Source organism: Oncorhynchus masou, chromosome 2 (genome assembly GCF_036934945.1).
Source record: "Oncorhynchus masou masou isolate Uvic2021 chromosome 2, UVic_Omas_1.1, whole genome shotgun sequence".
Classification (NCBI taxonomy): Eukaryota; Metazoa; Chordata; class Actinopteri; order Salmoniformes; family Salmonidae; genus Oncorhynchus; species Oncorhynchus masou.
In genome coordinates, this window is record NC_088213.1 from 50,028,892 (window position 1) to 50,041,310 (window position 12,419).

At 45.6% G+C, this 12,419-nt stretch overlaps 1 protein-coding gene across 1 annotated transcript in view; it reads right to left on the reverse strand.

Annotated features, from left to right (window-relative positions):
* LOC135506184 (MAM domain-containing glycosylphosphatidylinositol anchor protein 1) overlaps positions 1 to 12,419 on the reverse strand; it is a 430,085-nt gene that overhangs the window by 97,763 nt on the left and 319,903 nt on the right. The window contains exons 11-12 of the mRNA XM_064925672.1: positions 11,458 to 11,724; positions 10,958 to 11,106 (exon numbers count right to left, since the gene is read on the reverse strand). Coding sequence (XP_064781744.1) covers positions 10,958 to 11,106; positions 11,458 to 11,724 — 416 coding nt within the window. The remainder of the gene's footprint in view (positions 1 to 10,957; positions 11,107 to 11,457; positions 11,725 to 12,419) is intronic.

The following is a 12,419-nucleotide window of genomic DNA, read 5'->3' on the forward strand; positions in this document are numbered from 1 at the left end:
TAATTGGGGCTGATTTCGGATTGGTGAGTAATCAAGGGCTGATTGCTCACCAGCTGTACAAGTCCCACAAAGCTGCCAGAAGGCCAGCACACAGGAAAGAGACTGGGGGAAGAAAGGACTCCTGTTGGGGATGGTTGCAGAGGTAAAAGGAGTGAGTTCAGTTTTTGATCCCAACAGGATACAGCCAGACCCGGGGCCCAGAAGACGGTATCCCGGAGAGGGTCTCATGGGGGAGACCTATTCTTTTCTTTTGAACTATTATTTTAAACACCTTTGAAACTGAGCTAATACTACTCTGTCTGTGTCTGATCTGTGTACACGTTTTGACCCAACCCCCTGGTCTGCCACATAATAATGCGGGCACTCTGATAACGTGGTCAGATCAGAGTTGATGTTTATGCAGCATCAGCATGGACGAGTTGATAGCTCAGTTCATCCGGGCCCAACGAGCCCAACAGGCGGTTCAGGAACGAACACTGGAGGAACAACGGCTACAAAACGTTCGCCTCATTGAGGAAATCAGGAAGCTACAAGGAGGAGCGTCGACTGAATCACATCCAAACAAGTTTTTAATCAAGCTAACAGAAGAAAACCATATCGAAACCTACCACAGCACGTTCCAACGTATAGCACTACAGGACAGATGGTCAAGGCAGAAGTGGGCCAGTCTGCTGGCCCCGTTCCTCTCTGGGAATGCCCAAAAGGCATATAGGGACCTAAACTATGAACAGGCGGCTAACTACAACGGGAGATACACAGCCGCTACAGGTACAGCCTGGCACATCAGGCTCGACTATTCCACGACTGCAGGTTCGTAGCCGACACATTCCACCGAGCCCAGACAAGAAACCTACTGTGCGTCACCAGGGGATGGCTCCTAACCAACGTATCCACCCTCTCCATCCTAGACAAAGTGGTCCTGGATCGCTTCCTATGGGCACTACCCCACAACATGAAGAGGGCAGCAAGTTTCTGCACACCCCAGACCTTGGAGGGCCTCCAGGAACAGTGGAGATGCATCAGAACACTCAGGCCCTGCTGAGTGGGAGCCAGGCCGAGTTGCCGACCTGTTCGAGTAGTCGAAAGGAGAACCCCACTGCTGTGTACCCCGAACCAACAGTTGGCAGGGTCAAAGGTAAGCAAACCCCTGGGGAGACGGCTGGGGTAGGGCCTACCCGGCACCAATGACCCAAGGTGGATGGAGACCAACGGAGGTGTTTTGAGTGTGGCACCCAGGGGCACATTGCCTGGAATTGCTCGGCTCGAGAGGAGTCGATGCAATTAGCAAGCCACAGAGGCGAGGTGGGTCACGCAGTGAACTACGTCACCTCCTGTTGGGCACACCACAAATCAATTGCACCCATGGTCCCAGTGAAGGTTGACGGACACGACACGGAAGCTCTATTAGACTCCGGAAGTATGGTTACCCTCGTAACAACGTGCCTGCTGAACCAGAAGACTGAACATGGTAGGGAGATGTCGTTTTCTTGTGTTCATGGGGACACGAAGCGGTATCCAACCGTATTGGCCAACATCATGATGCCACAACGAGCTGCCAGATGATGGTTGGTGCAGTACCAGAGTTGCCGGTACCTCTCCTAATGGGACGAGATTGTCCACTGTTCACAGCCCTGTGGGGGCACAAGCTGAGGAAGAAGGTACGAGCTGGCCGAAGACGAGAGCGAGGATGACCCATCGCCATCGGAAGCAAACGGTTGATCAACCTGTATCTACGGGTCCGGAGTCAGAGTTGGAGGGGGTGCCGCACCTGGGAATGGAGAAGACCCGGGAACGAATCGACGCCCTGTTCTACTGGCTCGGGATGAGGAGAACCGCGGAAGACTACTGTCGCAGCTGCCCGGAGTGTCAAATGACTGCCCCAAAGGCCCACTTCCGAAACCCAATTATCCCTCTACCGATCACCGGGGTGCCCTTTGAACGCATCGTCATGGACATAGTGGGATCCCTGGTAAAAACAGCAGGAGGATACCGGTACATCCTGGTAACAGTAGACTATCCCGAGGCCATTCCCCTATGGGCGGCGGTAACCAAGGGAATCTCCTGGGAGCTGTTCGACCTCTTTAGGTGGGTGGGCATCCCGAACGAGATCCTGACAGACCAAGGTACTGAGTTTATGTCCCGCCTAATGAAGTAGTTGTGTGGTCGCCTGCAGATCAAGCAGATCCGGACTCTGCGTCTTTCACTCGCAGACGGATGGGCTCGTCGAGGGCTTCAATAAAACGCTCAAACAAATGTTGCAGAAGGTCATCGAGCAGGACGGGAAGAACTGGGACCAGCTACTACCCCACCTAATTTTCTCAATCAGAGAATTACCACAGTCCTCCACTGGGTTTTCCCCTTTCGAACTCCTCTACGGGAGGAGGCCACGCGTCCCTCTGGACCTCACCCAGGAGGTGTGGGAAGCCCAACCAACCCCCTTACGCAGCGTGGTAGAGCACATGGAGATGACGAGGGAACATATGGAGAAGGCCCAAAGCGCCCAAGCCCAGGTCTACAATCGGGGAGCCCAGCCCCTAGAATTCCAGGTGGGAGACAGGGTGTTGGTCTTAATCGCCACGGCCGAAAGTAAGTTCCTGGCAACATGGCATGGGCCATACGGGGTGATCGAGAAGCTGGGACTAGTCAATTACCGCGTAAGGCAACTGGGGAGACAGAAACCCCAGGTTTGTTGTGGTGCCGATTCTTTCAATTTTTTAATAATGGATTTAATGGCGCTTCGTGGGATGTTCAAAGTTTATGATATTTCTTTATAACCCAACCCTGATCTGTACTTCTCCACAACTTTGTCCCTGACCTGTTTGGAGAGCTCCTTGGTCTTCATGGTGCCACTTGCATGGCGGTACCCCTTGTTTAGTGGTGTTGCAGACTCTGGGGCCTTTCAGAACTGGTATATATATTTACAAAGATCATGTGACAGATCATGTGACACTTAGATTGCACACAGGTGGAATTTATTTAACTAATTATGTGACTTCTGAATATAATTGGTCACACCACATCTTATTTAGGGGCTTCATAGCAAAGGGGGTGAATACATGTGCACGCACCACTTTCCCCATTTTTTTTATTTTTTTTGCATTTTGGGAAACACGTCTTTTTTTTCACTTCAACAATGTTGACTATTTTGTGTATGTCCATTACAAAATGCGAATTGGGATGAATAATTTTGCAAAGCACTGTATGTATGTGAACCCAATGTATGGCCTGTGTATGTTGTCAACCAAATAGGCAGCTTTTTTCCTGCAGAACTGGAGTCATGCATATGAACACACACACAAACACACGCACGTATGCATGCACACGAGCACATACGAACATACACACAAGCGCACCTGTGCAACGACACACTTCACTCCTTAGTGTGTGTGTGTGTGTATTTATGTGTGTGTGACACCTTGTGAACTCCACTAATCTCTTCACGAAAGAACCTGGGGACGCGACTAAATAACCAAAATTGAAATTTCACAGCTCATGCTATTCAAACCTCCTCTTGTATTATTCTTCAACAAGCACTCACAGTCTCACTGGAGAATTAAATGTTTATCCACATTTCTCCAAATGTAAAATGTAGAAGTTGCTCCAAACGTTAAATTTAGAAGGTTAAGGTTTTGGATAGGGTTAAAACATTAAGTTTAGGCACTCATTCCCGAATGGTTCCTGTAAGGGTTACGTTTTGGGATATAGTTCAAATAAAAACAAAAAATAAACAAGTGTCCACCACTACAAAAAACACGCATTCTTCTGAACCAGAGTCATGGGATTACGAGCATCCACCAACCCAGTTCAAAACAGCCTTGCAAAACCCAAGCCTACTTGAGGGTAATAGCGCTCACTGTTGCACCTTTATCACCTGGTTTTAAAGGCATTTCCCAATGTCCTCAGGACATGGATGGACTTCCAATTTCAAAGTCCCTATTGAGCAATCTGCCTGACGAAAACATTCCTAAATTACAAACTCTTAAATATTTTTTCATAATATTGTAATGTTGTTTTGAGTTTTTCTCCAAATCAACTCTAACTTTGTAAACAATTCCACAATGCCCCGCGCTCAGCGTCACATGGTGGGGAAATATAAATCCATTCTCACCTTTCAAATCAAATGTTATTGGTCACTTAGACATAGATAGCAGATGTTAATGCGAGTGTAGCGTATACTCGTAGGTTAAACACTTATGGTGGCGCTATTTCATTTTTGGAAGAAAAACGTTCCCGTTTTAAACAAGATATTTTGTCACAAAAAGACGCTCGACTATGCATATAATTGCTACTGTTCGAAAGAAAACACTCTGACGTGTCCAGAAATACAAATATCTTCTCTGTGCGTGCCCTTTAACGTGAGCTTCAGGCAAAACCAAGATGACTTGGCATCCAGGAAATGACAAGGATTTTTGAGGCTCTGTCTTTCATGATCTCCTTATATGGCTGTGAACGCAAGAGGAATGAGTCTGCCCTTTCTGTCGTTTCCCCAAGGTGTCTGCAGCATTGTGACGTATTTGTAGGCAGATCGTTGGAAGATTGACCATAAGAGACCACATTTACCACGTGTCCGCCCGGTGTCCTGCGCTGAAATTGGTGCGCAAAAGTCACCTGCCAGTATTTTTCCATGGGGCACAGAGAGAGAAGCAAGCTTCCATGAACTGCATGTCAATGAAGAGATATGTGAAAAAACACCTTGAGGATTGATTCCAAACAACGTTTGCCATGTTTCGGTCGATATTATGTAGTTAATCCGGAAAAAGTTTCACGTTGTAGGTGACTGCATTTTCGGTTCGTTTCGGTAGCCAGGCGCAATGTAGAAAACGGAACGATTTCTCCTACACACAGACGCTTTCAGGAAACACTGCGCATTTGGTATGTGGCTGGGAGTCTCCTCATTGAAAACATCAGAAGCTCTTCAAAGGTAAATGATTTTATTTATTTGGTTATCTGGCTTTTGTGAAAATGTTGCGTGCTACATGCTACACAAAATGCTATGCTAGCTTTGCATACTCTTACACAAATTAGTAAATTTCTATGGTTCAAAAGCATATTTTGAAAATCTGAGATGACAGTGTTGTTAAGAAAAGCCTAAGCTTGAGAGCAAACGCATTATTTTAATTTTATTTGCGATTTTCAGAAATCGTTAACGTTGCGTTATGCTAATGAGCCTGAGGCTTAGTCACAATCCCGGATCCGGGATGGGGAGTTTCAAGAGGTTATAGACTTAAAACTATCGAGCTAGCGAGCAATTGCATATTTTATCCCTGAGAACTTCCACGGCTAACAACAATGGAAGGAAGGCTTCAGCAAGAAGTTGCTTCTCAAAGTCGAAGCTGTCCTCACCATCAACGTGGCTTCTAAAGCATTTCAAACAGCCAGGAGCACCAGCAGAGACAGAGCATTGTCAAGGGCTTCTGTGAGCATGGAAGTGATAGAGCTAGCTTGCTACCGTTAGCTAGTGATTGAACTAGCTTGCTACCGTTAGCTAGTTATAGAGCTACCGCGTTTAACTAACGTCTTCCATCTAAATAACACTGATATCTTGTGTTCGGGGCTTTCAGGCAGTCTTTGTGGTTTTTATATGGGAAGAACATAAATTGTACAATGTTAATAGAACAAATCATTTTTCAAGTTAGAACCCATGTACTGTATATTAGTTATTAAGGAGAGTGCACAGTTATGAACTTGAAAGTGTATTAATAAACCAATTACGCACATTTTTGGCAGTCTTGATACAACATTTTGAACATAAATGCAATGGTTCATTGAATCAGTCTAAAACTTTGCACACACACTGCTGCCATCTAGCGGCCAAAATCAGAACTGTGCCTAACCTGGAATATTACACTTTGGCCTTTCTCTTACATTTCAAAGATGATGGGGGGGATCTAATGTGTTATATTCTCCTACATTAATTTTAAAAAAACTTAAAAGCGTTTCCTTTCAAAATGGTATCAATAATATGTAAACTCAGCAAAAAAAGAAACAACCCTTTTCAGGACCTGTCTTTCAAAGATAATTTATAAAAATCCAAATAACTTCACAGATCTTCATTGAAAAATGCTTGTTCAATGAACCATAAACAATTAATGAACATGCACCTGTGGAACGGTCATTAAGACACTAACAGCTTACAGAAGGCAGGCAATTAAGGTCACAGTTATGAAAACTTAGGACACTAGAGAGGCCTTTCTACTGACTCTGAAAAACACCAAAAGAATGATGCCCAGGGTCCCTGCTCATCTGCGTGAACGTGCCTTAGGCATGCTGCAAGGAGGCATGAGGACTGCAGATGTGGCCAGGGCATTAAATGGCAATTTCTGTACTGTGGCACGCCTAAGACAGCGCTAAAGGGAGTCAGGATGGACAGCTAATCATCCTCGCAGTGGCAGACCACGTGTAACAACACCTGCACAGGATCAGCACATCCAAACGTCATACCTGCGGCACAGGTACCAGATTTTTACCTTTATTTAACTAGGCAAGTCAGTTAAGAACAAATTCAACAGCAACAACAACTGCCCGAGTTACACCAGGAACGCACAATCCCTCCATCAGTGCTCATACTGTCCGCAATAGGCTGAGAGAGGCTGGAATGAGGGTTTGTAGGCCTGTTGTAAGGCAGATCCTCACCAGACATCACCGGCAACAACGTTTCCTATGGGCACAAACCCACTGTCACTGGACCAGACAGGACTGGCAAAAGTGCTCTTCACTGACGAGGCGCACTTTAGTCTCACCACGGTGATGGTCGGATTCGCTTTTATCGTCCAAGGAATGAGTGTTGCACCGAGGCCTGTATTCTGGACCGGGATCGATTTGGAGGTGGAGGGTCCGTCATGGTCTGCGTCGGTGTGTCACAGCATCATCGGACTGAGCTTGTTGTCATTGCAGGCAATCTCAGCGCTGTGCGTTACAGGGAAGACGTCCTCCTCCCTCATGTGGTACCCTTCCTGCAGGTTCATACTGACATGACCCTCCAGCATGACAATGCCACGAGCCATACTGTTCGTTATGTGCTTGATTTCCTGCCAGACAGGAATGTCAGTGTTCTGCCAAGGCCAGTGAAGAGCCCGGATCTCAATGCCATTGAGCACATCTGGGACCTGTTGTATCGGAGGGTGAGGGCTAGGGCCATTCCCCCCCAGAAATGTCCCAGAACTTGAAAGTGCCTTGGTGTAAGAGTGGGGTAACATCTCACAGCAAGAACTGGCAAATCTGGTGCTGTCCATGAGGAGGAGATGCACTGCAGTACTTAATGCAGCTGGTGGCCACACCAGATACTGACTGTTACTTTTGATTTTGATCCCCCCTTTGTTCAGGGACACATTATTACATTTCTGTTAGTCACATGTCTGTGGAACTTATTCAGTTTATGTCTCAGTTGTTGAATCTTATGTTCATACAAATATTTACACATGTTAAGTTTACTGAACATAAACACAGATGACAGTGAGAGGACGTTTCTTTTTTTTGCTGAGTTTAGATCCTTGCTTCGATTCCTGAGCTACAGGAAGTTAGATTTGGATTAAAATTGAAAAAATGGTCCGATCCTTGAGAGGATATACAGCACCAACTACATAAATATCTGATACACACTAAGAAAAGAGGGTTCTTTGGGAAGGGTGATAGTTTTATGTGGAACAATGATGACTCATTGAGCCTGATTCAACTTCAATTAACACACAAATAATATCCATGGACTTACTAACCTAAAAAAACTTTTAAAATGTATGGTTATTCAAAAGGTTCTACAAAGAACCTTTAAGATTGAGAAAGATTCTTTATAGAACCATAAAAAGGGTTATTTAGAGCCCCAATAAGTGTTGTAACCATATATAGAACCATTCGTTTTTAGTGTGTAGGGTCCATTATCTTCTACCTGGACCTTAGTTCTATTGTCCTTTTAGAGTTGCTTCTTGCTTACGTACGATACATTGATGAACTTCCTAGCAAAGACAATTGGCCAAATTGGCAGTGGTGTATTCCATCTCTCAGTTATCACGCTATCATTCAACAACCCCACAAACTATACACATTGAAGAGCAGAAGGAGCGCTCAAACTCCCTCAAAAAATGTATCCTGCCAACTAGGGAGATGCTAAGTCCCATGTTTCCCAGCCGACGCTTACTTACTGTAAGGTATGAGTTTAAAAGACCTGACGATTAGCTATTCAGCCGCACAAATGCAAGCTGGCTAATTCAGCCCCCCAATTTCCTCTCTCCCCCATCTGACCCCCAGGTGTGTGTGTGTGTGTCCTTGTGTGATTGTGTGTGTGCTTTTTGGGGGAGGAATCCTGCCACTCTTATATAATTCACCAAGATACTTCCTCTCTTCCTCTCTCTCTCTCTTCTTCTCACTCCCACTCTGTTCCGCTATCCCTCCCTTACCCTCTCCGGGTGCAAGGGTGCAAGGGTGCAGCCATGTTTGGGCCTTGGAGGGCAGAATATATTTTTCCCCACAAAAGGGTTTGTTGAAGGCAGAGAAATAAGCTTTTTGTGAATTTGGAAAATGTCTCCGATTTTTTATTTCAGTTCATGAAACAAGGCACCAACACTACATGTTGCGTTCATTTTTTTGTTCAGTGTACATACTTTCATGTTGTTTTCTTATGTAAGTCTATGCTTGTTTTGTGTTAAATATACAGTACCAGTCAAAAGTTTGGACACACCTACTCATTCAGGGGGTTTTCTTTATTTATAGAATGTTCTACATTATATTATAATAGTGAAGACTTAAAAAAAATGAAAGAACACATATGGAAACATGCATTAACCCAAAAAGTACATGTTATAAAATACATGTTATATTTGAGATTCTTCAAAGTAGCCACCCTTTGCCTTGATGACAGCTTTGCACACTCTTAGAATCCTCTCAACCAGCTTCACGATGAATGCTTTTCCAACAGTCTTGAAGTAATTCCCACATATGCTGAGCACTTGTTGGCTGCTTTTCCTTCACTCTGCGGTACGACTCATCACAAACCATGTGGAGGCCAGGTCATCTGATCCAGCACTCCACAACACTCCTTCTTGGTCAAATAGCCCTTACACAGCCTGGAGGTGTGTTTTGGGTCATTGACCTGTTGAAAAACAAATGATATTCCCACTAAACGCAAACCAGATGGGATGGCGTATCGCTGCAGAATGCTGTGGTAGCCATGCTGGTTAAGTGTGCCTTGAATTCTAAATAAATCACTGACAGTGTCACCAGCAAAGCAAACCGACACCATCACACTCCTCCTCCATGCTTCACAATGGGAACACACTACACACTCAGAGATCATCCGTTCACCAACTCTACGTCTCACAAAGACCCAGCGATTGGAATCAAAAATCTTAAATATGGATCAGAAATGTCTTGACCCAAGCAAGTCTCTTCTTATTATTGGTGTCCTTTAGTAGTGGTTTCTTTGCAGCATTTCGACCATGAAGGCCTGATTCACTCAGTCTCCTCTGAACAGTTGATGTTGAGATGTGTCTGCTACTTGAACTCTGTGAAGAATTTATTTGGGCTGTAATCAGGTGCAGTTAACTCTAATGCTTTTATCATCTGCAGCAAAGGTAACTCTGGGTCTTCCTTTCCTGTGGCGGTCTTCATGAGAGCCAGTTTCATCATAGCACATAAAACTTTCAAATTTCTTGACATTTTCCTGATTGACTGACCATCATGTCTTAAAGTCATGATGGACTGTCATTTCTCTTTGCTTATCTGAGCGGTTCTTGCCATAATATGGACTTTTACCAAATAGGGCCATCTATCCAAAATGGATATTTGGATATTTCTCTGGCTGTTTTGGGCTCTGAGCGCCGTTCTCAGATTATGCTTATTCCGTAAAGTTTTTTTTTTAAATCTGACACTGCTGTTGCATTAAGGAGAAGTCTTTAATCTTTAATTCTGTGAATAACACTTGTATCTAGTATCTAATATAGTCAATTCTGACTTTGGCTCTGGCCCATCTAGTGGAAACCACTCAGTTCTACCTCCAGGGCAAGACTCATGATAATAAACGTCAACCTGCGACGTTTGAAACTGCCCACCCGGCTGTTACAACAATGGAGTCATTTTCCATGTGACACTGCCACTGTCATGATTATGGAGGATATGCGTTTTGAGCAGGAGACTTTTGAGCAGGAGACTGGAACAGGGGGGCTGGAGGTGGGACTGCCAACTTTATAAAGAGAGGTTGTATCTGTCAGAGAGTATCTGTCCTCAATTAGCGTGAGGAGAGGTGGGTGGAGGAGATGAGAGGAATGGAGAGGGGATGAGACGGTGGAGAGGAGAGGAAGAGAGAAGGGGAGGAGAAGAAAGGGGAGAGGAGAATAGAGGAAGAGGAGAGGTGGAGATGGGCAATATGAGGGGAGAAGAGGAAGAGAGGAGGAGAAAGGAGAATAGAGAAGAACGTAGAATAGAGGAGAGGGGGAAAGAGGAGGAGAGGAGTAGAAGGGAGTGAAAGGATAATAGAGGAGAGGACAAGAAAATAAAATAGAGGAGAGGAGAGGAGAGGATAGAGAGGAAGAGGGGAAAGGGGAGAGGAGAGGCATGTAGCTAGGAGGAGAGGAAGAGAAGGGTGGAGAGAGGTGTCACTCTGGATCTTGGCTGCTCAGAGAGTGTTGTTAATGCAGTACAAGCTCCCATCGATCCACTGTCCACTCCCAACACAGCCTCAGCTATTCCCCTGGCTCAAATTATGAAGGCCCACGTTCACTTATTTCACTTCACACAACTCTCAATATAGTGCTCCTGAGTGAGTGGGTCAGTGAGTGAGTGAGTGTGTGTGTGCGCGTGTGTGTAGGCTCCTTCTGCAATGTGTGGGGGACTCTTTCTGCAATGTGTGTGCGACTCTTTCTGCAATGTGTGTGTGACTCTTTCTGCAATGTGTGCGCGACTCCTTAAGCAGTGTGCGTGTGCGTGTGCACGCGCGTTGTGTGTGTGTGTGTGTGTGTGTGTGACCCACCGTGCGGACGTTGACCCAGTAGCCGATGATGCGGTCTGTAGCTGCCGGCTCTCTCTGGGTCCACTGGAGGTTGTAGGAGTAGTTGTTGACCTTCTGAATGCGGATGGGATTGGGCGTATCAAAGTAAAACTCTGCGTTGTATGGACGGGCTACAGTGTTGGGGGAGGGAGAAAGAAGGAGAAGAGGGAGTGGGAGTTTTGGTTGGTTGGTTTGGTACTTTATGAATTGTGTATCAGAGGGTCAGACGCCCATTTGTGTATCAGAGGGTCAGACGCCCATTTGTAAATGTTTTAAAAGTTGTAATGCACTTAATTTTCAGTTCTATATTTTATGACATGAGAAACTGCTCTCTTTTCATCTTGTAGCCATAACCATATGGGTCCCATTATGTCTGTTGAAAACCAAACACTGCAATCCTAAATTGGACATCCTGAAAGGACTGAATTGATATGGAATTGACCCTAACACTACCAGGAACTCCAACCTCTTCTGGTACTCACACGAGACGTTGAAGGTGCAGGTGGAGCTGCCCACGCCGTTGCTGACGCGGCACTCGTATGTGCCGTTGTTGCTGGGGTCCAGCTTGAATTTCAGCTGCGGGTTCTCCTGCGGGTTCGGGGTCAGGGAGGACAGGGGCTCGCCATTTCGGACCCAGCGGACACTGGCCACTCGTGCCGGGTTGGACTTCTGAATGAGGCAGCGCAACGTCACAAACTGGTAGTTGGGTGAACGGACATCCTGGAAGACCGGGTCCAGGACTGGAGCGTCTGAGTGAAGGGGGAAAATAGTGTTAATTAATAAGTTATGTCTGGGTTATAAACGTGTTATGACATCCTTATGTAGGTAGTCTTCAAATAAAGTGTTCCCAAATAGCCTCCTCTCACAGTTTTTGAGAAAAACAGATCTTTAATGGAATAATGCAAGAAAGGGAGGTAGAGAGAGAGAGAGAGAGAGAGGGTGGAGGGAAGAGTAAGAAAGCAGAAAAGGAGATGGGTGTCTTCACAACAATGGTCCCAGCAACAAAGAAAGGAGGAGAAACCTTGAATCATGATCAGTGGTTTAGTATTGTTCTTTACGCCTTAAGACGTAAGAAACCAATACTGAGCCGCTTGATAATCAATGAATTTTGTGGAATAAAACCCTGGCCTCTCTACAGCTTATCCCAGGAACCTCTCCCTGCATACAGTACCCTGCAGGAGAATAAAGACAAGGAGCAAGAGAGACGTCACACCTGACATGTGAAAGCTGATATGTCGACATGATGGATCGGACGCCACGAGGCGCAGACGTTAGCGTCGTGCTAAGCACTAATCGTGTGTAATTAACATGTCAGAAGCTATCCACGGAGAATGACTGACTAGCCTCCAGGTCCAATGGCTAGCACCGTAGCAGAATTATGCTGCTGCAAATCACCTCGCGCTGCCATTAAGCTAATAGGCTACTTATTAGCAAAGGATGCTAA